Source organism: Sinocyclocheilus rhinocerous, unplaced genomic scaffold, assembly GCF_001515625.1.
Source record: "Sinocyclocheilus rhinocerous isolate Xijiao unplaced genomic scaffold, SAMN03320098_v1.1 scaffold2491, whole genome shotgun sequence".
Taxonomy (NCBI): Eukaryota; Metazoa; Chordata; class Actinopteri; order Cypriniformes; family Cyprinidae; genus Sinocyclocheilus; species Sinocyclocheilus rhinocerous.
Genome location: NW_015647049.1, coordinates 686,109 through 713,121, shown reverse-complemented (window position 1 = coordinate 713,121; position 27,013 = coordinate 686,109). Strand labels below are relative to the sequence as shown.

At 37.6% G+C, this 27,013-nt stretch overlaps 3 protein-coding genes across 6 annotated transcripts in view; 2 read left to right on the top strand and 1 right to left on the bottom strand.

Moving 5' to 3' along the window:
- Positions 1–735: 735 nt before the first annotated feature.
- Positions 736–5,547, top strand: LOC107708615 (tricarboxylate transport protein, mitochondrial-like). 2 transcript variants are annotated; one of them, XM_016512892.1, is made up of 9 exons: positions 736–1,095; positions 1,538–1,645; positions 2,389–2,488; positions 2,569–2,707; positions 2,831–2,915; positions 3,285–3,389; positions 3,483–3,598; positions 3,719–3,792; positions 5,250–5,547. In XM_016512892.1, the coding sequence occupies exons 1-9, from the start codon at positions 858–860 to the stop codon at positions 5,362–5,364; spliced, it is 1,080 nt and encodes a 359-aa protein (XP_016368378.1). In that variant the 5' UTR covers positions 736–857; the 3' UTR covers positions 5,365–5,547. The 2 variants fall into 2 exon arrangements, with proteins under 2 accessions (XP_016368378.1, XP_016368379.1); XM_016512893.1 differs by lacking the exon at positions 5,250–5,547 and having other exon boundaries at positions 3,466–3,598.
- An 82-nt stretch (positions 5,548–5,629) lies between these two features.
- On the bottom strand, positions 5,630–14,100 carry LOC107708614 (notchless protein homolog 1-like). Of its 2 annotated transcripts, none has more exons than XM_016512890.1 (13): positions 13,985–14,100; positions 13,641–13,776; positions 12,303–12,520; positions 12,108–12,187; positions 11,945–12,021; positions 11,749–11,846; positions 10,617–10,809; positions 10,376–10,511; positions 9,179–9,225; positions 8,894–9,096; positions 8,000–8,159; positions 6,857–6,927; positions 5,630–6,767 (listed from the first exon to the last, which is right to left on the bottom strand). In XM_016512890.1, the coding sequence occupies exons 1-13, from the start codon at positions 14,065–14,067 to the stop codon at positions 6,755–6,757; spliced, it is 1,515 nt and encodes a 504-aa protein (XP_016368376.1). In that variant the 5' UTR covers positions 14,068–14,100; the 3' UTR covers positions 5,630–6,754. The 2 variants fall into 2 exon arrangements, with proteins under 2 accessions (XP_016368376.1, XP_016368377.1); XM_016512891.1 differs by having other exon boundaries at positions 13,641–13,781; positions 13,985–14,062.
- LOC107708613 (E3 ubiquitin-protein ligase listerin-like) overlaps positions 14,085–27,013 on the top strand; it is a 26,913-nt gene continuing 13,984 nt past the window's right edge. The window contains exons 1-20 of one of the 2 annotated variants that reach the window (XM_016512889.1): positions 14,085–14,171; positions 14,596–14,802; positions 15,599–15,697; positions 16,078–16,308; positions 16,439–16,491; positions 16,660–16,837; positions 17,002–17,175; positions 17,538–17,728; positions 18,969–19,116; positions 19,190–19,924; positions 20,772–20,813; positions 21,629–21,818; positions 22,763–23,002; positions 23,147–23,300; positions 23,429–23,576; positions 23,737–23,944; positions 24,485–24,644; positions 25,348–25,452; positions 25,986–26,128; positions 26,238–26,373. In XM_016512889.1, the coding sequence (XP_016368375.1) occupies positions 14,130–14,171; positions 14,596–14,802; positions 15,599–15,697; positions 16,078–16,308; positions 16,439–16,491; positions 16,660–16,837; positions 17,002–17,175; positions 17,538–17,728; positions 18,969–19,116; positions 19,190–19,924; positions 20,772–20,813; positions 21,629–21,818; positions 22,763–23,002; positions 23,147–23,300; positions 23,429–23,576; positions 23,737–23,944; positions 24,485–24,644; positions 25,348–25,452; positions 25,986–26,128; positions 26,238–26,373 (3,584 nt within the window). In that variant the 5' untranslated portion in view covers positions 14,085–14,129. Of the gene's footprint in view, positions 14,172–14,595; positions 14,803–15,598; positions 15,698–16,077; positions 16,309–16,438; positions 16,492–16,656; positions 16,838–17,001; positions 17,176–17,537; positions 17,729–18,968; positions 19,117–19,189; positions 19,925–20,771; positions 20,814–21,628; positions 21,819–22,762; positions 23,003–23,146; positions 23,301–23,428; positions 23,577–23,736; positions 23,945–24,484; positions 24,645–25,347; positions 25,453–25,985; positions 26,129–26,237; positions 26,374–27,013 lie in introns of both variants that reach the window. The other variant, XM_016512888.1, reaches the window with a different exon arrangement.

Sequence of the window (27,013 nt, the reverse complement as noted above, 5' to 3'; positions counted from 1 at the left end):
GTCTCCGTTCCCTCCTTCAGGGAACGAGGGTTACCATACGTAACCGAGACGTTTTCTCTGTATTTGAGCTGTTTCGAACTTACTGTTTGAATGCATTTGTTTACTCTGGATCCTTGGACTGAAAAGTTTACAGGAGTTTACCGGTTTTTAAGCTATTGTTTTCGTTGTAATGTACTGATTCAAATTAGTAATCAATAATTAACTATTATTTTACCACTCTGCGCGCATCCCCTGCCACGAGCTCGCGCATGAAGAAGCAGCATCTCTGTCCCTGTCGGCAATCGGCATCCTCTCTGACTGACGGAGCGGGCGAGAGCGCAGGCGCAATCATCAAACATATTTCAAAGGAAGCCGGCGCCACGGTCTTGGCCGCATCACTGTCTTTACTGGGAGTTTTTAGGGAATATTTTTTATTTATTTATTTTTTTACATGCGATTAGATTAGCTATTCATGTGGTGGACTGTCATGATTTTGCCTAATGCAGGACACTAATGAATGATGCGCATCAGAGGGGATTTAGAAGTGGGTATACGCAAAGCCGACTGATGAAGAAGTGGGTATATGCCACTACACCACTGCTCTATAGTGTGGACGATCGTAGGGTAATACAATTGGGCGAATGTACCTTATTAATATTACATAAGATGAGTAACGCATAATGAGTAAAATATTTTAAAACAGACCAATGATTGAGCTCGCTGCATGACCTCTATATTAATATTCATGAGCTCCTCGCCGCCACGCCTCCGCAGTGGTCTTCCTGTGATTGTGTTGTCTCCGTCCTATTGGGCAGACGCATCTTGCGCGTCGTCACACATTGCAGATTTTCACTTTACTCATAAAATATAATTAAGACATGTCGTCTCTGTATAAACCGTTTTCTGTCTCGGACGGGCCGTGCAAAGATGCGATACTGAGGCGAGGTTGCACGCCGCTACAGCATCCTGCTGCGCTGACCCGGATTCCCTCCGCTGGCGGGGGCTCGACGCGCACTTTTACCACAATTCCTAACATGTATCCAGGCCAGAGGAATCTAGCGGCCGCTGCAATCGGAGGGAGAAAAATTACCCATCCGTGGAAGGCTATTCTCGCAGGTAAGTGCGTATTGTGTTTGTGTTAGAAGCAGACAAGCGCCAATGTTTTGGTGGATCACGCGATACCCTATAAATGCGCTAGCCCACAACAACAGCCATGCAACCAAATGGTAACTTCCAGAAATCTCATGTGTTGACTCAGCTGATATGTGTTTATACATGGTTGGACACTAAAAATAGCGTGTTTTATTAATATAAATGTCAATTTAACTATTTGATCATATTCCAACATTGTTACTCTAACCCTTGTTTGGTTGCAGTGTTCATACAATTGTGTGTTAAACAACCAAGTACAACTAAAACAAAATGACTTTGTATGAAACTGTCTTGTCCTTGATGGAAGTTAATCAGCTGTAAGTTTGAACGAATCACATAGATTGCCTCTGATGTCACTGAATGTAACTTATTAGACACACTTTATTTACTGATTATTTTTACCCAGGTGGCATTGCAGGAGGCATTGAGATCTGCATCACATTTCCAACAGAATACGTGAAGACCCAGCTACAGTTAGATGAAAGAGCAAATCCTCCACGGTACCGAGGCATAGGTGAGGATGGCTGTTGTTAAAGGAATAGTTCACGCAAAAATGAAAATTTTCTGAAAATATACTCTCCCTCAGGCTGTCCAGGATGTAGATGAGATTATTTCTTTGTCGGAACAGAATTGTAAAAAAAACAAAAAACAAATCCATCACTAAGATGTTTTTAACTTCAAACCGTTGCTTCGGGCTAAAATACAAGTCCTCTATGTATCTTATCACTTTCACCAGTGAAAAATTTGTCTTGTTTGAATAAGGAGAGATATATGCACAGATCAAGCACTGTTTACAAGTGAAAACAGTTCTTAACAAATGTATTAGTGGGTTTTGTTGTGAGAGAACAACGGGACTTTCACTGGAGGAAGTGTTATAGATTATGGACTGATATTTTGGCCAGTAGCAACAGTTTAAAAATAAAATGCCTTGATGGATTTGTTTCTCACAAACACGCAGCTTTTCACTTCACAAGACATTAATTGATGGACTAGAGTCATGTGGATTACTTGTGGATTATTATGATGTTTTTATCAGATGTTTGGACTCTTATTCTGATGGCACCCATTCACTGCAGAGGCTCCATTGGTGAGCAAGTGATGTGCTGCTTAATTTCTTCAAATCTGTTCCAATGAAGAAACAAACTCATCTACATCTTAGAGTGATTTTTCAGCAATTTTTTATTTTTGGTTGAACTATATGAATGAATGAAATGTGTAAAAACCAAAAACAAGTATAACCTGGATTTGTTTGTGCAGGCGACTGTGTTAAGCTGACGGTGCAGGATCATGGGTTGAGAGGTCTATACAGAGGGCTTAGTTCACTGCTTTATGGATCTATCCCGAAATCTGCAATACGGTAAGAAACGTTGGTATTTGCGTGTTAAAGCTTACATAGGGTCTCTTTTGCTGACACTTTTCTTTTCGACATTATGGCAGTTTTGGAACATTCGAGGTTCTTAGTAACCCAATGAGGGATGCCACAGGTCGGCTTGACAATAAAGGAAGTTTGCTGTGTGGGCTTGGAGCAGGAATTGCAGAGGCAGTGTTGGTAGTCTGTCCAATGGAGACAGTCAAGGTAGGACTGTTACCAGTTGTTTTGGTTATACATTACGGTAATATACCACCTTAACTGGTCCTCTGTGATGTACATTTTTATTCATATTTTACTCAGAACATCTCCTGTCTGTATTATTTTCAGGTGAAATTCATTCATGACCAGTGCTCTCTGAGGCCACGCTACCGAGGGTTCTTCCATGGCGTAAGGGAAATCATCAGAGATCAAGGTACAAAAACGAAGATCCAAAAGAATTTTGCGTCTTAATAGAGACAGTAAAGTAGGAGGAGACGGACCACTCATAGAAATATTATCAATATGGGGGTTGTAGAAAATAAAATTGAAACTTAAAGTAAATGATAAAACGAAACACAAAATAAATTATACAATTAAAAAAAGTTTATATATATATATATATATATATACAGTATATAACATAAATATATATATATATATATATATATAAAATAGTAGTTTTGATAAAATCTAAAATAAAAATAAAAAAATTGAAAAAATGAAACAAAAAACTAAACTTCACAAAATAAAAAAATGACAAAATATCAAATATAATAATTATATGTTTTCTCTATGTTTGTAGGTGTTCGAGGGACGTATCAAGGACTGACTGCTACACTTCTGAAGCAGGGTAGCAACCAGGCAATTCGCTTTTATGTTATGAACTTGTTGCGCAACTGGTACAAAGGTGAGGATGAGATCACTGTCCTAACAGTAATACTCTGAAATTATTTTCACTATGGCCATTCAACAAAAATGATCAGCTTGGCTTTTTCATCAGGCGATGACCCCAGTCGTGACATGCACCCGCTGGTTACAGCGTTGTTCGGAGCAACAGCCGGGGCGGCGAGTGTTTTTGGAAACACGCCACTTGATGTGGTGAAGACTCGAATGCAGGTTAGCAGAGACTGATGCTTATTATTTATTAAATAATTAATTAAAATGAATATATTTATTATTTTAAAAGAAAATGTCTTTAAATACCACTCACTGATATATTTTATTATCTTTTTTTAGGGTTTGGAGGCTCATCGCTACAAGAGCACATTAGATTGTGCATTACAGATTTTGAAGAATGAAGGCCCTCAAGCGTATGTTTTTTTCTTCAAAATCATTATTTCCTTTTGAACATCCTTTTTTTTCTTATACCTTAAAGGGATAGTTCACCCCAAAATTAAAATTCTGTCATCATTTACTCACCCTCAATTCATTTCATACCTGTTTTAATTTCTAACCAATGGGTTTCTGGTCTCCACTGACTTGCGTTGTATTTTTTTTTTCCCATTCTATGAAAGTCAATGGGGACCAACAACTGTCTGGTTACCCACATTCTTCAAAATAGAGCTGTGCAATTAATCGAAATACAGATTATGAAAATACAATAATCGAGATAAAACGATTATTCCGCCCCCTTTCCAGCAGTGCGCTTTTGCTCCTCCATAAAAGCCCAATTTCACGGGCAAATCAGTAAAATCATGCAACGTGACTTTCGCAAAATGGGACGTGCTTGATTTATCAAAGTTTATTCGATTTATTCATGTTTTTAAAAGCACAAAAAAGATCTTGTGCTGTTCCACAGGAGGCTTTCTGTGCATGCACTTAGAGACGGAACAGAATACGCACATGTAAATTCATCTTTTAGCTTAAGGTGCGTGCCTAAACGATCAAATACATGCAAAAATGTCAAAATGCGGTGCTTTGTGATTATTCATGTAAACCCTCGTCGGTTATGTAATATATGAACGTAAACAGTTGAGAATGAAAACATGTGCGTAACAGTAAATTGGATCCGTGCAGCTCTTAAAGTGACAGCAGCCTAATATTCCTGCTGCTGACTGTGGGCTTCATTTGAAAATCACTCTCTGCTCTACACTGAAGGACTTTTGTAGCTTTAATAAAAAACAAAGGAAGTTTAATTCTTACAGTGAAGACTATGCGGTTTTATTTTACATTCAGTTATGCAATTTCTGTAGTAGGCTGTTAGCTGAATACTTTAGACTTGCACAGTTTCATTAAATATTTTTTTCTATTTGTCCTTTCCTATTTTTATTACTGACCGTTTAATTATTTTCAATAATTTTTGAGGACGTTTTTTTGTGTTTTTACTAATATTAGTTACCCTAGTATTCTGCTGTGGTATTGAGAATTGTGAAATTTCGCTGGTCTCCAGAATGTAGATGTCATAGCAACCTTATTTACAGAAAATATATATTTGATATATATATTGCTATCTTTAAATAATCACTCATATAAAGTTTGTGGCCCACTCATGATCGTGATTACAGTATTGACCAAAATAATCGTGATTATGATTTTTGCCATAATCGAGCAGCCCTAGCTCCCACAGAAGTCACTTTCAAACCAAGCAGCCTTCTGTTGGTCAATGCATTGAGACTAACTGAACCTGATGCGAAATCTGTGTTGGAAAATTTTTCGCCCTCACATGAACTTCTTGATCATGCAAATTCCTATTAAAATGACTGTGAACATTTGCTGAACAATGGTAAACGTGTTCTCACCTTTACACTTTTTTCACTTTGCATCACAGGTTCTACAAAGGCACGGTCCCACGACTGGGCAGAGTGTGTCTAGACGTGGCCATTGTCTTTGTTCTCTACGAGGAGGTTGTAAAGCTACTGAACAATGTCTGGAGAACAGACTGAAGACGGACCAGGGTGCAGAACTGATCGAGACAGACTGAACTATCCAAACACAATTGGCCACGTCAGTCAAGTCTAAAGATCCAGACTTGAACCGTGACCCCTGGCATAGAGGATTTTAACCATCCATCTGTGTCTGTATAGTTGAAGCCAGGAGCTTGAGCCATGTGAAGGAACCTGTAGCTTACGGTATTTATCGATGCACAAAAATATTGATAAATGAGCAAGCATATCATCAGTTTGCACTCTTCACTTCAGTAAAATTGTGCAAGTGTCTTCTCACCACCATGCTTTTATAGAGGTTGTCGTGAGACAGTCTACTTATGTGGCATGAAACGTAATAGCACAACCAAGTATGTAATGCACATGTTCTTTTGTCCTAGTTTACATGCAAAGCTCTGAGGTACACTGAAAATGTGCTTTTATAAGAAGTCAAATGTAAGTCTCAAAACTGGTAGAGGCTCAGACATTCGTGATACTCAATATAAAACCTGCATGCCGAGTGGCATCATCAAGACCTGGGCATTCAAGCTTGATGTTTTGTGTTTTCATAATTTAAATGATAGCTTTTTTTAAATTTGCACAATTTAATTATAAGCTTTTTTGTCATCAAGCATTTCCCACAAAGGCTGCTTATTCTGTACTAGTTACGCTACTTTTGTGTTTGTGTCCGCTATATAAGCAGTGCTTCTTCAAAACCGATTCTGAATACTTCACACAGATTCAATAAACCAACTAGGTTCAGTTTCCCGGCCCTGTGACCTTTTTGAGTAGCCAATATTGAATAATCGATCCAAACTCTTTGAATTCCATCTTAAGACTCTTCACATCATATATGTGCTGTGCGATAACAACAAACTGCTTTAGATGCTCTACAGTTGTTCATTCAAGATAAGAAAGTCACACACTCACAACACAGGTCCCATAAAAATCCTTTTACTGCTTGTTAAATGAGAAAACGTCTCTGCTGATGTAGTACGGTCCACTGTGACGACGCTGGTTATCTCTTGGCTCTGGAACAGACCCAGTTAATGCTGCCTATATCACAGTATTAGGGATTAAGTTAATTACAAAGAATGTGTGTGAGAAAGATTACACAGATTAGACTGGGTCAGTTCACCTGCACTTCCACAGGGCAATTGCTCATTTGAGTGGGGGATCAGGCAAAAAAAAAATTAAAAAAAAAGGCTGCGTTTTATCTTCCTGCTATCTGGCCCGACAACATCAGAGAGCATTATATGTCAGCTATTGTGATGCTGTCGAAGCGGTTTCGTTGGACAAATAGGCTAAGGCTTAATGCTCCGACACTGCTGTCCACCATCCTGTGGGGTGATGCTTCGAGACGCCTGATTGGCTGTTGTGTGCAGAGCCAGGGGTCGCTGGTCTCTCCGGGTTACTTCCTCCATCTAAAGGGGAAAAGAAGATAAGACATGCCAGGTGTTCCTACCAGGTGGCATTGTGTGTGTGTGGAAATAAATAATGTAGGGTCACTTACATTCTTAAACACTTGTCTTTTCCACCGCTGGCCACTCTCTGTCCGTCGGGACTCCAGTCAACTGCAAAAATCTGAGCAATGGAAGAAAACTAATTTAGTGGTGTATGTCCATGCAAAAAACCACTGCTATGCTGTTGCTAATGTATTTGGAGTGTTTTTAGTTTGTGGTTGCTAGGTGATTGCTTAGTGGCCGGTCAAAAGTCATCTCCAGATTTGAAAAAGATATGGTTAAAAAATGTAAAATATACAAAATATGCAAAAATGTAGTCTCATTTTGTGTGTGTATATATATATATATATATATATATAATTTTTTATTTTTTTTTCCCCATGCATTTTTAAGATGTTTCCCCCCACTTTGGTGTAAATCACAATGTTAACATTCCCTGGTATGTTCAGGTTTTAAATGACCACGATAATCCTAATGTTTAATAAAAAAAAAAAAGAATTTTAATTTTAGAATATATGTAGGTCAGTGTTGTTACTGTTCACTAGAACTGTAAAAAAAAAAATCATTTTAAAAGTGTTACCATAGCAACTAACCACAATAAATGTTTAAGATAAGCTACTAAAATTAAACCTATATAGAAATAATAATAAAAAAAACTAAATGTTATAAACCAAAACAAAAATATTAAAACTTAAACTGAAATAGAAATTAAAGCCAATATAATATACATTTTAAATTGATTTTTTTTCAAAACAAAAATTAGAAATGTTGCCTAGGCAACTAAATGAAATATATAAAGTTGAAGTACTAAAATTCCTAAAACTAAAATATAAATTAAAGATATATAAAAATATAAACTTAAAATGAAATTGAAATAAAGCTGATATGAAATATTAATTGTAGATGAAAAAAAAATGTGAAAAGTAGAAATGCTGCCTTGGCAACAATCTGAAGTAAATACATTTAAGTTTATGTACTACAATTCCTAAAACTAAAATAAAAATACAGCTATATAGAAATAAATAAATAATGACAAAAACTTAATTTTTTAAATATTACAAAAATAAATCTTATAAATAGTAAATATTATTATAATATATAAATGCTACTAAAATAACTGATGTAAGTTATTCTAAAGCTCTGGGCCTCGTGCAAGACTCCAACCTCTGAACTAAATCCATTCAGTGTCTCACCTCATCAGCGTGTCCAGGCAGATCTGCGTTCAGTTTGCCCTTCTTGATGTCCCACACCTTCAGAGTGCTGTCACTACTGCCACTGACCAACAGACGGCTGTCTGCAGACCACGCCACTTGGTACACTGGCCCCACATGACCGCGAAGTGAGGTCAGGTACCTGGAAAAACATAAAGATCTTACAGCCCTTTAAAAACACTTTCATGAGGCCAGAGAAAACATTGACGTGTTTGATGTTATATTTCAAGAAACTCTCTGGGTTGTTGCCATGTGCAGGCAAGCAAAATACGCCAGTGCTGATGTGATGTGATATTGCCCTCTAGTGTACACTACTGGAAGTTTTTTTTTTTTACAGATTTATCAAATTTTTTTTTCATAACTGCCGAATTTTGCAACATCTGATATAAAGCTGATATAAAAACAAAAACATAAATTTTAGATGAGAAACTTATTTTTCTTAGTTGTCAAGGCAACATTTCTCATTTTAAGATGAAGTACTACATTTCTAAAACGAAAATAATTATTACATACTAATTAAATTATTAATTTAAGGTATATAGAATTATTAATAAAAACTAATAAAATGAATAAAGCACATCAAATTAAACTTAAAAAAATTAAATGAAAGTAAAAAAAACTAAATAATTATAATAATACTTAATACTAAATACTAACACTAATGTTGGTGTAATGACTAAAAGTCACTGTTATTGAACTGAACTGAATCTGGGCATTCATTGCATATAGAACATCTGTATACTATGCACACACTTTACATGCTGTATACTAATATTAATATTGAAATATAGCACTGCAGATATATTTTAGAAATATGTCAGTATGCTAATCTGCACATGGTCAAATCAATCAAGGATCTATGACCACCCTACTTACTTTCCCGTCTTTCCGTCCCAGATCTTTATAGACTTATCGAAGGAAGCGCTGGCAATCAGCCGTGTGTCCGGTGAGAATAGCACCTCATTGACCAGCGCTTGGTGACCCGTCAAACGGGCCACTGGCTTCTTCTCCTCTGCTGGGTTCCATAAGAACATTGTGAAATCATCTGATCCTGACACCAGTCTCTCATGACCTTCACCCTTAAGAAGACCAAATGCTCAGGTTTATACATAAATCCCTTCTCTCGCAGGTTGGTACTGTATATAGACTGGTCTCACTCACTCTGACACTGTTGTAGCGCTTCAAAGCCTTTTCCTTGATCTCTTCCACTGCGGAAAGCAGAAACAGTTACATTTATTATTAAATGATCCATATTACATCTACTACAGTTCAAAGGTTTGGGGTCAGTTTCTTTTATTTGAAAGATATTAAAGGGGTCATATGATGCGATTTCATTTTTTTCTTTCTTTTTGGAGTGTTACAAGCTCTTGGTGCATAAAGAAGATCTGTAAATTTGCAAAGACTAAAGTCTCAAATCCAAAGAGATATTCTTTATAAAAGTTAAGAGTCAGCCACACCCCCCTAAAACGGCTCGTTCGAACACGCCCCCACATATCTACCTCACTATGTGGGAAGATTTGCATAACACCGCCCAAATGTTCACACAAATGTATTTGGTGTAATGAAATGTGTTTTTTTTACTTTAAACCGCATAAACACATTTCATTACACCAAATACACAAAATAATGTTCTTTTTAGCAGCATCATATGACCCCTTTAATACTTATTCAGCAAGGATGCATACAACTGATCAAAAGAGAGAGTAAATACATTTATAATGTTACAAAAGATTTCTATGTCAATTAAATGCTGTTCTTTGAACTTTCTATTAATCAAAGAATCCTGAAAAAAATATTATGGTTTCCACAAAACTACTGAGCAGCACAACTGTTTTCTATGAAAGCTTGTTCACGCCACAGGATTAAAAAAATAAAAAAGGTAATTGCAGTCAGAATTGCAAGACATAAACTCAGAATTCAGGCTTTTTTCCATGCAAATCTGAGTTTACATCTCGCAATTCAGTTTTTTTATTTCTGCCATGGAATAATAAAAAAAAAAAGAGATAACGTGAGATAGTCAATTACCTTTTTTTAATCTTTTATCTTTTTTTATCTACCTCTTTTATCCCGTGGGCGAAAACAAGCTTCCATAGTTTTAAACATTGATAATGATAAGGAAAGTTTCTTGAGCATATTAGAATGACACTGAAGACTGTAGTAATGGCTGCTGAAAATTCAGCTTTGCATCACAGGAATGAGTTAAATTGTGAAATATATGAAAATAAAAAAACATTATTTTAAAATTTTAATGTTTCACAATATTACTGTTTTAACTGTATTTTTGATCAAATAAATGCAGCCTTTGCGACCACAAATCTTTGAAGAGTAGTGTATAATAATTATTAATTTGACACATACATGATCCAGTGAGATCCTGTGGGTTTATGGTTGCAGTAGCCGGCTCAAACGCTCCTGTACGCAGAACGTAGTCGGTGCTGAGGGCCAGCGTGTTGACCCAGTGAGCGTGACCTTGCAATGTACGACACTGAACCCCCTACGGCACAGACGAGAACAGATATTCACACCATAATTCTGTCAAACACCCAAGTAAATATTGTTTCAAGTTATCTTTGATCCATCATGAGTGGAAACAACGTACATCTTTGGCTCTCCAGACTTTAACGGTTCTGTCCAGAGATGAAGTGTACAGGAGACCATCACCTCCCCATTTTACACACGTCACAGACTGTGTGTGGCTGGTCAGGATCTTATCACAGCGGCCCAAAACCGTATCCCAGATCCGAATCGAACAGTCTTTACTGGTGCTAGCCAAATATCGACACTCTGGGTTCCTGTGATGGAGTGAAAATGACTGATAACTGATCATGATATTTTGTTACTTCATTATACATTTTTTAGAATTATAAATTAATTAAAGGTAACACTTTTCAATAAGGTTCCATTTTTCAACATTAATTAACATGAACTAACAATGAAAAATAATTCTAAAGCATTTATTAATCAGTTATTTAATGGACCTGAGCTAATATGAACCAACAATGAACAGCTGTATTTTTATTAACATTACCAAAGATTAATAAATACTGTAATAAATGAACTGCTTGTTGTTAGTTAATTTTAGTTAATGCATTAACTAACAATAACTAATGGGACCTTATTGATTTTATTGTGTTATCAAATTAAACAATTGTTAAATAATAAACAATACAATATTATTAATTATTATAATAATTATAGAAAAATTAAACACAAAACCCCCAAATAAGTTAAATTATTTTAATTTCAAATAAATTTGATCACAAATTCCCTGTAGAGCTAAAATAACAAAATGAACACATGTACTATACAAGAAACATCTCATGAATGCACTGGGACGCATCCTCAGTGATGTACCCTGGGGTCATTGGGTGTTTAGGGTCTCGCAACATCATACACCCTCGCCCAGGCGACCCAGCCGGGGTTGATCAAGCCCTAGGGCTTTCCGTAGCTTGTTTGGGTTCTCTCTCACGAAAGACACAGGCTGGGTTGCTAACCCATACTGTCCCAGGTGCCGTCTTTCCGTGCCGTCAACTGTCTCTCCAGTAGTCGACCAAACTATTCTTGGTTGTCACCTAGTCTATTTCTAGGAGTCACTGGCTGAGCCAGACATTAACTATACAAGAAACATCTCATGAATGCACTGGGACGCATCCTCGGTGATGTGACTCAGTAAATAAACCGATATAAAACATACTTTGATTACAAGGGCAAATTGATTTTTCAAAACTCACAGGTGGAGAGGTTCCCAGCACAGCCAGGTGATCCATTTCGTATGTCCCGTCAAGGTCTTTCCGATCTGACTTCCTGTGATCGGATCCCACAAGAAGATCTGCAAAGATCACAGCAGATATAAATCAATATATTAGACCTAAAGAACATCTTGTTCACTGGAATATCAGTGACTTATAATAACATGATTATAATCACCTGACTGTTTTTGCACCCTGATGCTAATTTCTTGCCATCTGGAGACCAGGCAATGGACAAAACCCAATGCGTGTGTCCTTATAAAACATGTGGGACAAAATGTCAGATGCTTGGTTTAACTTACAGATGCACTGCATTTCATAACATCGAGCGAAAAACTGACCCCTAGCAGTGTGGTGTGGTGTTTCTGTGCTCAGATCCCAGAACCTCACTGTCGTGTCCCCAGATCCACTGGCCAGATATCTGAGTAGCATCCCCAAATAATAAAAAAAAAGCTTTATTTTGATGCATGCAGTCTGATATGTTAGACATTTATCTGTCTTAATATAAATGTAAAGCTACTGTTTAATCCGCTTACTTTCCTGTAGGGCTAAAAGCCACCGAGATGACGGCCTCTGTGTGGCCCTCCAAAGAGCTGGTGCATCGAGCCACGGCCCGAACACGAAACACAGCCTGCGGCTGGTACACAACCGGCAGCACCTGCTCAGTCTCCAGGCCCAACTCCTGAACACAGGAGCCCAGGGACGACACCACCTCTGCATCTTTCACAAAGAACAGGTACGGCACAGGTTCCTCCTGTAGAAAGACAAAAGATTGGGGTTATGAAACAATAAAATCTGCAGTAAATCATAACCGGCATCATTCATAACCAGCCTTAACTTATCCAAAGTAATGTAAAAATTCTTTAAGCAAAGCTTATGTGCAGTATACATGTTATTGAACAAGGCTTGCTGATGTAATGGGTAATTGACAAATAACTAGGACATCAGATTTTTTCAACATCTAGACTATAGGTTGAAGTGTGGAAATGCGGAAAAATGTGAAAAAATGGTTCATTGTATATTATGTGTTGGTCATCATTTCATTTCACTCAAATAGTTCTAAGAAACTATATTCCAAGTAACCAATTAATATATTAAAACAAAATGTTTTAAACAATATGTAATAAAACATAATTAAAAGTATTACTCAACTACACATAATTAGAATTTTTAAAAAATAGTTTTAGATATAGTATATCACTGCTGTCTTGTCATGTCAACTACCCAAATATATATTCTAAATGAACATATACTTTATAACACATGAGGATATATAAGTGATTTTATACTTTAAAGATCGCAATAAACTAAGTATACATTACCGTTTGGGGTTTGTTTTAAACAATGTAATACTTTTATTCAGTACAGGTGCATTACAGATCAAAACTGACAGTAAAGACATTTATAATGTTGCAAAAGATTCCGAATTCAGATAAATGCTATCTGAAAGTCCTGAAAAATTTTATCAAAACTGTTTCCAACATTGATAATAACAAGAAATGTTTCTTGAGCAGCAAATCAGCATATTAGAATGATTTCTGAAGGATCATGTGACTCTGAAGACTGGAGTAATGATGCTGAAAATTCAGCTTTGTATCACGGGAATAAATTACATTTTAAAATATATTCAAATACAAAACAGGTATTTCTAAAATTGTAATAACATTTCACAATATCACTGTTTTACTGTATTATCAAATAAACGAAGGCTTGGTGAGCAAATTTTATACGGTATATCTCTAACACAGTATTTCAGACCTATCATAAAAATATATTAAAAGGGTTTTAACAGAATAGATCATAGGTACTATAGTCCAATACATCATGGGCTCTCACAGCTGGATGAAACACATACTGCAGTCCATCATTCCTACCTTCTGTAACAGTGCGTTGCAGACCAGCTGCAGTTTATCCGGACTGATGTCCAGCGGCACATCGAAGGGGGATCCGAGCACCTCTCCGGTCTCATCCTGGAGCTGGATCAACACACGCTCCACGTCCACGCTCATCCTTCCCTTTAAAAGAGAAACACACTGGAGTATACACTATCAGCACGTGAGGCACGGAAGTATAGAACAAGCTATTTTTTTAAATTAAATATCAGTAAAAGTAAAATCATTAAACAACAGTAAGATTTTATAAATTCAGGGAATAAACAAGAATTCCATATGTAAGTTATACAGAATAAGAGAATGTCCACATAGTAAAACCGAGATACCTGTCGTTATTGATCACAGCACACTCCACGCGTGCAACGTAAAGTATTTTGGACGCACGCAAAACGCGTGAGCGTGACATCATAACCGCGCGCCTAGTGTGACTACTCAAGTCGGAAAAGACGCAGACGCTCAGTCGACAAAACAATGGGTGGCAAAAATAAACAGAGAACGAAAGGAAATGTTCGGGTAAGACGAATGAAAGTTATTCGATTGTTAACATTTTCCAGCTACAAGCCAAATCGGTGAAATAATAGCAAGAGTCATTGTAGTTGACTCTAACTGGTCAGTGTTGTAAACTATGTAAACAGCATGACAGCTCACATGGATAGCTCATTACAACAAAGTGCTATTATGTACTTCCTGTCACTTATTGTTTTGTATTGTAAAGTGTTTATGAAACATGATATATGACAAGCGTTTTTTTAAATCGTGTCTGTTATGTAAACCTGTGTTCTTAGAGTCCTGACGTCACGTGTTTGTAGTGTAATCAGACAGAAAGTGCATTAGTTGAGCAACCGTATATGATGGTGATATACCATAGGCATATAATCATCTAGGTATGAAATGGCGATGAATGTGTAATGACAGCCCTGTGTGTTCTGCCTTTCAGCCATCCAGCAGTGGCAGAGCTGCTGATCTGTTGGCCAGGGAAGGTGGCGTTGTACCCGGGTTTGTGGGATTCGGTGTCTCCACCTCCAGTGATCCAGGATATGTACCTGCAGTACAGGGGGCAGAGGAGATAGACAATCAGGTTGATGCAGACTTCCGCATGGTTCTACGAAAGCTGTCCAAGAGAGATGCAGTCACAAAATTGAAGGTATCATTTGTAGTGATTGATTGGAGTTCAGTGTTGCCTAGTGTGCAAATGTTTGAAAAGGGATGAGTAAAATTTAAAAAATGTGGATCACTAAGCACTATCACGGTCATTCTTGATCTCCACACATATTTTCTTAAAGGGTTAGTTCACCCAAAAATGAAAATTCTCTCATTAATTACTCACCCTCATGCCATTCCAAACCTGTAAACCTTCGTTCATCTTTGGAACACAAATGAAGATATTTCTGATGAAATCCGAGAGCTTTCTGACCCTGCATAGACAGCAACGCAACTACCACGTTCAAGGCACAGAAACGTAGTAAGGACATCTTTAAAGTAGTCCATGTGACATCAGTGGTTCAACTGTAATTTTTTGAAGCTACAAGAATACTTTTTGTGCCCAAAGAAAAAAACAAACAACAACTTTATTCAGCAATTCTTCTCTTCCCACTGTCCGCCACCATTCACGAGAGTACCACGACACATACGTGTGGTGCTGCTGACGTAGAACACGCATGCGCTGTGCCTTGTTTACAAGCAGACGAATGCACACGCATGCAGCATGGTATTCTCGTATTTTCATAAAATTAATGTTGAACCACTGATGTTTCTGTGCCTTAAACGTGGTAGTTCCCTTTCTGTATATGCAGGGTCAGAAAGCTCTCAGATTTCACCAAAAATATCTTAATTTGTGTTCCGAAGATGAACGAAGGTCTTACATAAATTTCTATAAAACATTTAATTTGACTGACTCCGTAATTGAATGGCACATAAAAACTGGTGGATGTGTATTTCAGGCAGTACAAGAGTTTGGAGCAATGTGTCAAGAGCGACAACCTGATGTTGTAAAAGGTGTCCTCCCATACTGGCCTCGGATATACTGCCGAATATCAATGGTAAGAGAAGAATGATAACCCTATAATTATTTGTATATTATTTATTTACAGTTTTATTTATATATTTATAATTTTATCTTTTATATAATTGTATTTAATTTTTATATTTGTGTTAATGAATATTTTTCAGTATAACATTTTATTCAAATTGTAATATTGATTAAAGAATTTGAAATGAAAGATTTTGTGTTAAATTAGAAACATGCAAAACTGAGTTTTCTCTAGTGGTCTCAGATATTTGGACCCCACTTTATATAGAGGCAGCAAGAAGATGTAAATGTTTAATTTAGTTGAATTTGAATGTGCTTAATTTACTTGTGTATCTGTGTAAATAAAATGTTGGCTGAACAAGTTTATTTAATATATAATGTTTTCATCAGGACCATGATCGCCGTGTGCGAGAGGCCACACAGCAGGCCTTTGAGCAGCTGGTTTTAAAAGTGAAGAGGAATCTGGCCCCCTACCTGAAGAGCATCATGGGTCACTGGCTCATCTCTCAGTGTGACACATACTCTCCTGCTGCCTCGGCTGCCAGCGCTGCTTTCCAGGCCGCATTTCCCCTGAATAAACAGCCAGAGGCCATCAGCTTCTGTAAAGATGAAGTCCTGAATGTAAGATAAGCTTATCTTATGCTCATAGTGAGAAAAAATGACATACTGCAGAAATTTTGATGCATGTTGTCATTGATCAGCTGAAGTTTTTTAATTAAAAAAAAAATAAAAAATTCTTTGTGATTCTCAGGTTCTCCAAGACAATTTGCTGAAAGAAACAGCTGACACTCTCAGTGACCCTCAGTAAGTGTATATGTACAATAATAACCTGATGGTGACATTAGTTTTGCTTTACTTGGTCATATTGTTATATTTTAAGAAAAATGCAGTGTGTGCCTGATTAATAATAGTAGTAGTTTATGTGTAGAATACATTTAATTTTATTTATTTTGTTTTATTTTTGTGCAGCAGTGTGCCAGAGGAGGAACGAGAGGCTAAGTTTATCCGTCTGTTGACCAGCTCTTTGCTGGCTCTGAAGAGACTGCTGAGCATTTTACCTGAGCAGGACAGAGAGCTTCTAAAGGAGCGAGTGACACAACTCATCACACAGGGCAAATTCTGGAAGTACAGCAAACACAAGACCCCACAGGTGAGCTGGGATCCTAACCAGACATGACCATGACAAGCAACTTTTCTGGTTTTTATTTATGATACTTTACACCTACATTAAAATCTCTTTGTACTATTTGTTAGATGTTTTCTTGATTATTAGGTGTTATAATATGATTCAGAGTTGTCTGTTTTATTTTCTAGATTCGAGGGGCGTTTTTTGAGCTGATTGTCACCATGTGTGCGCACACACCCCAGCTGATCCAGGCAGAAGCGCCCCGAGCTTGTTCTGCTGTGCTGCTGTCAATCGACGACACAGACCCAGTGGTGCTACCCCCTCTGTGGGAGGCGGTCCTCCATATTCTGTCCTGCGTTGATGTGAGACTGATTATTTTTTGACACAGATATAATAAAAAATACATTACCTTTTAATAGTTTGGGTTCAGTAAATTATTTTTTTTTTTATTCTTTTGAAAACATTAAAAATCTATTCTTTTGAAAACATTAAAAATCTTACTAACCCCAAACTTAAATAGTAGTGTAAATTAATATTTATATAAATATTTATTTAAAATAATAAACAACAAAAATCTCACATTTTCCAGTTCTGCCATAACCCGTATTCATTCCAAAATTAAAGTGTTAATCTTATGCAATCTAATAGAAATGTTATTGCACCTTATTGTTGTCTGTTGTCAGCGGTGATTCAAAATCACTGTCATCATATAAATTATGTGCAGAACTGCTGGACGCATGTCAGTGCCAGGAAAGGCGTGATGCCTAAGCTCTGGGTGCTTCTTAAAGAAGGAGGTCGAGGTCTTGCAACATCTCTGCATCCAAACATGCTCCCGTTTATAAGCAAACTGCCAGCAGAGGTCACACAGCCCAACCTGGAGTTCTCTAGGACATTCCTCACATCTGTCATACAGGGGTAAATAATGTCCTATTCATATAGTCATTCATCCTATAGTCATGTACCTGCAGCAGAATTGCCTTTTTAAATTTGCGATATTACTTCTAGTAATTTAATTTTTTTTCCATCAATAATAATAATAATTATATACGAAGGAAAACACATCCACGGGAACCGTGTTTATACCGGCCAGCCGCGGCACGTTTCTGAAGCGGCTCTCCGCACTGCTTGGCTAAAAATAGTCTTTTGTGAGTTGTCACAGCGTGGAGGACGGAACAAAACCTCGCCTACTCAATAGCATTAACACAGGCTTTACTCCTTTCAAACTTTTATCTGGAATGTCACCGTTTCTGTCACTGCAACTTCGCGATCAGGCAAACGAACGAACACACACACACACGAAATCGTCTGCCTCATGAAAAAAAAAGTATTTTTAAAAAATGTAGTTAATATTTGCTTCATTTAGGATTTATTTTTATCCATAAAAGCGCTAACTTCTCCCCACCACCTCTTAGGAAAAATAAAATAATAAAATATAAATCGATTCTGAGATAAACCAATCGATTTTTAAATCGTATTAAAAAGAATCGCGATAGTTAGGTGAATTGATTTTTCCCCCCACCCCTACTATATACTAATGTACTAAATATGATTTTTTCCCCCATCAATCATAATATAATATATTTTAAAATAAATTGTACTAAATGTTCCTTCTTATAATAAGTGCACTTATAAAATTTCTTACCCCAGATGTAATAATTTAGATTTACATAACCATTTTACATCCTCCCATGACCCTTAGAATTAAACAGGCAGTTTTATGAATTCAAAATGTTGTTTGCATATAATGTATTGACACTGCATATTAATTCAAAATACATGGGTTTGACTACCAGTCAAATGTTTGAATGATTTTGAATGATTTTTTAAAATTATTTTAGATTTTTTTCATGTTTTTGAAAGAAGTCTCTTATTCTCAACAAGGCTGCACGTATTTGATCAAAAATACAGTAAAACAGTAATATTGTAAAAAATATTATTACATTTTAAAATGTATTAATATAGAAAATGGTTATTGTAAATTGGAATAATACAGTTTTACTGTATTTTTGATAAAATACATGTAGCCTTGGTGAGCATAAGAGGCAACTTCTTTAAAAACATTAAAATAAAATCATAATTATTCCAAACTTTTGACTGGTTGTGTATTTTTGCACTTTTTAATTTGTTTTCCTTTATTCTGGCATGTTTGGTCCAGGTTGTCGAGTGATCGTGCTAAGTCCAGTCCCTCAGAGAGTGCGGCCATCATTTTTTCCACAATGGAGTGCCTTCGGTTTATCATCCTGCAGAACGTCGGAGACGAGCAGGAGCAGAGAAACATCCAGAACATGCTGATCTCAGAACAGGTCTGTGGATCACAAGGAAAAGGTCTCTCTCTAAATCTGCTAATGTCTCATGCATTGAACTCTCTCTTTACAGCTTCTGCCATTGATTGACAGAGCTCTGGGAAACCCATCGCTGCAGATGGGTCCTCTGTTCCCTCAGGTCTCAGATATGCTTCTGTCCTGGGAAAAGCGGGCAGTTGGGAAAGAGGCTCCCACCTTTCAAAGACTGTTGTCAGACTTCTGGGTGGGTCTGGGTCGCTTGTGCACAACTTACGTGGACTGTGAAGAAGCCGAGCGAACCGCCCTGGAGGGTATTGCATCGCTCCTGCAGATTATGCATAACCCGAACAGTGCCAGTAAACAGACTAAGAAGAAAAAAACTGTGAAAATCTGCTTCACGGACAGAGAAGAAAGAGGCCAAGGTGAGGAACCTCCTATGGAATCTCCAGCATTGGAGGAGCAACACTGTCCCTTGAGAAATGGACACCTGCTGGATTTGGTGTGCCAGCTGGCGGAGCTCAACATGTTGTACGTGAGCAAACGTGAGTCGGAAAGGCACCTGCGCTTTTTGTCTCAGCTGCTCAGGGTGTTCCCAAGTCCTCAGGTGTTCCAGGTGCTGCTGAGGCCGGAGGAAATGAAGCCTGAAATGGGGCCGGAGCTCAGGCCGCTTGCTGAGAATGCAGCTGTCCACTTTCTCCTGCAAAGAGTGACTATATGGTTAAAACAAGACGACAGGAAGGACACTGACTTCCTGGTGGACATGGTTTTCAGTTCCCTGCAGTGCTGCTGCTCCAGTGATGACAAGACACTGATCCTCAACCACATCAGTGTAAGAGACCCACATGGTTCAGGGGGATTGGGATGCTACAGGGATATATTAAAACGATAAACCACAAGATGCTGTATTTCAGTGTATTTACCACATACAAGGGGTATCATTAGGCATGACACAAAGTAACAACACCAGTATAATAACAGACACCGGTGTTCAGTAAAGCATTATATTTATTACAAATAATAATTACATATTTTTTTCTGAAGTTTTCACAAAAGTGTTGATAATAAATAATATATTGTAATATATAATATAATATAATAACAATTTAAAAAAAAGAAATTAATACTTTTATTCAGCAAGGACGCATTATATTGTCCAAAAGTGACAGAAAAAAAAACTTTTGTAACATTATAAATGTCTTTATTATTCAGAATATGCTTTCTATTCATTAAAGAATCATGAAAAAATGTTTCACAGTTTCCACACAAATATTAGGCAGCACAACTGATTTTAACATTGATGATAATGATAATAAATGTTTCTTGAGCAGCAAATCAGCATATTAGAATGTGACATTGAGGCCTGGAAATTCAGCTTTGTAGTCACAAATAAATTGCATTTTAAAATATATTCAGGCAGAAAACAGTTATTTTAAATTGTAATAATATTTCACAACATTACTGTTTTTGATCAAATAAATGCAGTCTTGGTGAGCATGAAAGATTTCTTTCAAAAACATGAAAAAAAATCTTACCAACCCTGAACCTTTGAACGGTATTGTATATTTTTAATTAAATGTTACTTTTTTCTAACTGTTTTTACTTCACTTCTGTCTATCAACAGACATTTTCTATCATTTACAAACATGTGATATCAGTTATTTGTCTCTTTAAAACAGAGGGATTTGAATTGGAGTGTGACTCTTCAACTTATTGAAAAGGTACCTGTTTTTTAGGGCTGCACGATAAATCGCATGCGATATTTAACGCGCATCTTGTCAGTAAAGCCATTCTGTAATCAGCGGTAAATCTCCATCACGTGCGTGCTTTCACATTGAGCAGCATTAACTACACAGAGCCGTTGTTCACAGACGAGCTGCGCAAAACCACGTTCATATTCGTGCGATTTTTTGCGCAGCTCGTCAGTGAACAACGGCTCTGTGTAGTTAATGCTGCTCCATGTGAAAGCACGCACGTGATGGAGATTTACCGCTGATTACAGAACCGGCTTTCTGACAAGATGCGCATTAAATATCGCATGCGATTTATCGTGCAGCCCTAGTCCTCTCCCATGGTGAAGTCTCACTGGTCCAGAATCATGCTGTACATAATAGGGATGCATATATTAAACTCTGATTATTAAAATATGGTTGGTATTTTCATGTTATGGAATATATTACGATTCTAAAACAATTTCGCTTAAAGTAAAGAAAAACGCTTAAAATTGGTTCAGATTCTACAAGTGGATCTGGGCATCAGTATCGCATGTTTTGGGCAGCTTGTCGGTGAACAACGGCTCTGTGTAGTTAATGCTGCTCCATGTGAAAGCACGCACGTGATGGAGATTTACCGCTGATTACAGAACCGGCTTTCTGACAAGATGCGCGTTAAATATCGCATGCGATTTATCGTGCAGCCCTACTGTTTTTATTGAGATCTTTTCAGTTAGGTTTCATTTAGCTTTACGTTTTACCGTGTTTTGCATTGAAGAAATATGAATTAACCAAATCTTCTCTTGTCACTTTCATGACACCAGGCGTGTGCAGATCCCGTCCGTTTGGAGGTGTTTATTGGGTGGCTAAGGGGTCCTGTGTTAGGGGAGAGGCTGGTGGGTCTGGCAGGAGAGCTGTGTGTGATGGGTCTGCGTGGATCCCCTTCTTCATCATCCCATCATGCACACGGCTGGCCTCTCATCAGCCTCGCTCTGTCACAGCAGCACAATAATGGTAAGTCTGCATGTCATCACTACTCAGAAACTACAACCTGATCTCTCACATATTGCAGTTAAAGACAAAACTGACCTTATTTACTTTCTTAATACAAGTCCCTGGATCACAGATTTTAAGGAATAAAATACCAGAATCATTGAAGTCCTTGGTGGAAAAGTTGTGCACAAAAATGGTGAACAAACCCTAGCCATAAATATGAGTGACAGTAATACTGGCTTAGCAAACACCGGTTCAATGAAATCCTGATGGGGGAAAAAATCAAGACATACAGGTGCATCTCAATAAATTAGAATGTCGTGGAAAAGTTCATTTATGTCAGTAATTCAACTCAAATTGTGAAACTTGTGTATTAAATAAATTCAATGCACACAGACTGAAGTAGTTTAAGTCTTTGGTTCTTTTAATTGTGATGATTTTGGCTCACATTTAACAAAAACCCACCAATTCACTATCTCAACTATCTATATCACTCACTATCTATATTTCAAAAGAACAGCGTTCATTTGAAATATAAATCTTTGTAACGTTATAAATGTCTTTGCTGTCACTTTTGATCAATTTAATGCATTCTTGCTGAAAAAGTATGAATTTCTTCCAACAACAACAAAAAATGTTACTGACCCCAAAATTTTGAATGGTAGTATATAGGGATGCACCGATACTGGCCTCCTGTACTATTTGATAAATGAAGTTAACCAACTAACATTATACATACCCTTTTCGTACCTGTACCCAATATTTAAAAAATGTACAAATGCAATAAAAATATTGGTATCGGCATCGGTATCGGCAAGTACCAAAAATAAAAGTATCGTATCGGGCGAGTACTGGAAAAAGTGGTATCGGTGCATCCCTAGTAGTATATTATGTGTTGCAAATGACGTAAGGAGTGGTTCTCTTCAAAGAAAATAATGCTGTTTCACCCTTTCTTCTCTCTGCAGATCCTCTCATTGGCAAGGCGTATGTCGAGCAGATAATTGACAAGCTTCACGCCACCCTGTCAGAAGCAAAGGGAATGTCAGACGCTGGGAACATGGAGCCGCTAGTCACTTTCATCTCTGATGTGGCTGCCACCTTCTTTTCTTCGATTAAGGGTTGCCTGCTGCTGGCGTCTGCCGAGGAATTGCTTATGACTGTTTTCCAGCTTTGTGCACAGGACCAAACCATCACTCACCTCTCAGGTACAGACTCCAAACCATCCAAAAGTTCAAACATTTGTCTATACAGTATGTGGTTCTCAATTTCTCAAATATTACACAGCAACAAACAATGTCTCCTCAATTGTGTGTATTGCTTTTAAATGCATGTCCGGTGTTTCCCGACAGATGCTCTTCTGATGAACCTGCAGCACGCCTACACTGCTGGCATTCAATCATTGATCACTAACCTGGGTGCAGGGGTCACGAAGGGCACCCTCCTCCACAACATTGCACTCTGGGTTAAAAGTCAGCTGCTCACCACACCACTGACAGTCAAAAGGTCTTAAAAGGACTCATCTAATGGCCTTTAGATAAATGTGCTTTCTCCAAATGCTGTTACTTTTTTGTTTGGATAGCTGAAAGAATTGTTTGGGAACTTGTCTCAATCTCCTCTGTTACTAATGTCAGTCTGCAGCTTCTGGTGCAGGCTGTGGAAAGTCTGGCTCAGACCATCGCCTCGGCCCAGAAGACCAGCTGTCTCCTGTCTCAGTTTATCTTCTGTCTTAATCCTACTGAAGAGGAATGGAGTCGCATTAGACGGGCTCTGCTGCCTCAGGTACTCAGCCGGTCACAAATGACATTCACACAGGCCAAACAAGCCGACAGCAGATTTTGTGAGGAATGGTTCAATATTTTGTAAAAATGGTATATAGAAGGTACACTCCTATGGCAAAAATATGCCATTCTAATTGAATTATCTTTGTGCATCTCGGCAGTGGGTTAGACACCCTCTACTGTGTGGTCGTCTCAGAGTCACTGGTGAATACCCCTGCATGGACGTATGGAAGTTCAGGGCGACTAACCGGCTGCCGGCACACCTGTGTGTAAGTGCATTACTGGGCAGAATCATCTTCACTGCAACTTCACCTGATGACCAGCAGGTGGCGGCAGACTTCTCTGAAATTCCTGATCTCAAACACATAGGTGAGACTCATTCATTCATCTAGCTTTTGGTAGCAGTGATCTTGTAAAATAATAATCATTGTTGCTTATGCATTACAAGTTCTAAAAGGATAATTGAGACAATTTTTCAGCTAAAACAATTGAGGAAAAAACACCTGAATTTTATTCAGAGACCCGAATTGAGCAAAACATACAATTTGGTGCAGATGCCAAAAAGTAAGGTAAATTCTGATAGCTTGTAATGTAAATCAGTGTCTTATTAAAATTATTAAAATTTAAATGCTTAGTTTTATGATCAAAGCTCTGTAGTTTTTATTGTGTGTTGTATTGTGTATCAAGACCTGAAATTATCGTTGTTAAAATTACACTAAAATGCCTTTTATTTGCTAAAAAAGTATAAACTATAAATCAAACAGTTGTTGAAGATTGTGTACAGCCATTTTTTTTCCAGCAATTTTTTTGTCATCTTGATTTGGAGGCCTTATGAAATGTGTATCAAATATGATACAATAGGCTTTATAGAGTTATAATAAAGTGTCATCAGTATTTGTTTTAATGTAGTTTCAGAGATTTTCTATGGACTTCAGTGGTGTGAAGAAATGGAGCTGTCACCACTCGTGGTGTCTGAATATCACAAACTGCTGCAGTCCTGGAGTTTAGAGCAGAGAATCCACAACAGCAGCCTGATCGAAACCACTCTGTTAGACACACTTTTCACAAGGTCGGCTCATTAATTTTGATTTTTTCTTCTTCTCCAGAATATGCATTTTCATTATTAATGATCTAGCCCAGCTGGGGTTCTCAACTCTGGCTGTTGAGGTCCACTTTCCTGCAGAGGAACCTTGATCAAACTTGCCTGCCAGTAACTTTCTAGTAAACCTCACCTGCCTATAGCCTTAAGCCCCGTTCACACCAAGAACTATAACTATAAAGATAACTATAAAGATAACGATATTAGCGTCCACACCAGCGAACGATATAGTCTGTTTATTCTAAGCGCACCTGCGTCTGCCGCTTAAAATTCTTGAGCTCGTTACAGCAGGATGGATTCTGATTGGCTGTCAGTGTTTTATCGTTCATCAGCTGGAAAAAAATCGTTTTGAAAGTGATCACAACGATATCGTTCCTCTGTATCGTTATCGTTATAGTTGTGGTGTGAACTATGCTATTCTTTAATATTGAGAACGATTTTTAGAACTATATCTTTATTGTTATCTTTATAGTTATCGTGCTTGGTGTGAACGGGCCTTTAGTCATCCTGAAGACATCGATTAGCTTGTTCAGGTGTGTTTGATTAGGGTCGGAGCTAAACTCTGCAGGAAAGAGTTGAGAACCCCTGGTCTAGCCTATGTTTAGAATAGATGTCTTTTATTTCGTTTTTAATAAGCATAATTCATAGACCCTTTTATCCTTTTTAATCACAGGTCACAAGAAGAGGGCTCCCTCTGGTCACTAGCTCTGGCAAAATACATGCAGAAAAGCAAAATGGAACCAAGCCACATTAAGGCCTTATATGGCAATGTAGAAAGGTAAGACATCCCCTCAAACACACTACATGTTGTTGCTTTTTATGTTTTTGAAAGAAGTCTCTCAAAGGCTGCATTTTTTTGTTCAGAAATACAGTAAAAAAAAAAACATAATATTGTGATATATTATTATAATTTAAAGTAAGTGTTTTTTATTCAAATTATTTTAGAATTTTCAGCATCATTACTCCAGACTTTAGTGTCACATGATCCTTCAGAAATCATTCTAATAAGCTGATTTGGTGCTCAAGAAACATTTATTGTTATAGATGTTGATTAATATTTTTGTACATTTGGTACATATTTTCAGGTTTCTTTCATTTACTTGAAATAGAAATCTTGCTGTCACTTTTGATCAATTGTGTGGAGTGTGGTGTGGATGTGACCGTCCTCATGACCTGGAGAAATCTTTTTATACAGATACACATGATCACAATGTGCTTGTCATCAGCACAGCGTTTTGATGAGAAATGTCAGCCTAACCAGCGAGGTGATTGTGACGTTCCTGCTAATTCTGCGGCTCTTGTGTGTGTCAGTTTCTTTCCCCTCTCAGAACACAGTGTGAGCACGGTGCAGGTGCTATGTCCATTTCTAGCCAGTGAAGAGAGAGAATCCCTCATCGCCTTGTGTGTCGCAGAGCTCCTTAACTGGCAGGACAGAGAGCAGGACTGCATTGATGGTGAGATTCAAATCATATACACACACACCGCACATGATGAGTCATATAGGCTGAGCAACACTGATCTCACTCATTTAAGTGATGTGAAAAAATAATGTTGTGTGTGTAGGTGTGTGGGGCTGTCTGGCTGTGCTGCTCTGCTGTCTACAGGCCGACACGGCTGTGGAGGATGAGATCTTGTTGGCTGTCATAGCCACGATTGCCGAATGGAGGACCAGTAGGGAGGAATGGTTCCTCTTCAACAGGTGAGACCGTGCCTCAGCTATGTGTATCTCTGTAATGAGGAAGACGGCAATGGCAGTCGTGTTTACCATGTCAGAGCCGTGGCCAAGATGCTCAAGTGGGTGATGCAGCTTTCGAGTCTGTCCCTTTTTGCTCTTTCCTCCACATTTTATTTGCCCTTTTTATTGTATCTTTCCAATAGAAAAATAAAAACACATAAAATATTTTAAAAATGTATATAATATACAACTGCACGTTCAAAAATGCTGATTAATTCAAATAGAGATGTAATGAACCACACTGTTGAAATAATTTTAACTCTATGGAGCCTCAGTACATATCAGCATGGTACACATTGTTATCATTACTAACTTATTTAATATTCAGTACACATTCACGAAGTGTAAAACGAGAAGGGTGTAACCTTACGAAAAAAGTAAACACGCAAATATCTTTTAGTAAGTAAAGTGTTTACTTAAAGGGTTAGTTCACCCCAAAATGAAAATTCTGTCATTAATTACTCACCCTCATGTCATTCCAAACCCGTAAGACTTTCGTTCATCTTCGGAACACGAATTAAGATATTTTTGATGAAATGTGAGAGCTCTCAGACCCTGCATAGACAGCAACGCAACTGTAATGTTCCCAGGTCCAGAAACATAG

Excerpts from the sequence above, each read along its gene's own strand:
- LOC107708615 (XM_016512892.1), top strand. The coding sequence starts at position 858 with ATGTCGTCTCTGTATAAACCGTTTTCTGTCTCGGACGGGCCGTGCAAA. Across the intron at positions 2,489-2,568 it reads ATCCCGAAATCTGCAATACG|TTTTGGAACATTCGAGGTTC; the intron begins GTAAGAAACGTT and ends ACATTATGGCAG. Across the intron at positions 3,390-3,482 it reads GTTGCGCAACTGGTACAAAG|GCGATGACCCCAGTCGTGAC; the intron begins GTGAGGATGAGA and ends CTTTTTCATCAG.
- LOC107708614 (XM_016512890.1), bottom strand. The coding sequence starts at position 14,067 with ATGATGTCACGCTCACGCGTTTTGCGTGCGTCCAAAATACTTTACGTT. Across the intron at positions 12,022-12,107 it reads ACCACACCACACTGCTAGGG|GACACACGCATTGGGTTTTG; the intron begins GTCAGTTTTTCG and ends ATGTTTTATAAG. Across the intron at positions 10,810-11,748 it reads TGCTGGGAACCTCTCCACCT|GAACCCAGAGTGTCGATATT; the intron begins GTGAGTTTTGAA and ends ACTCCATCACAG.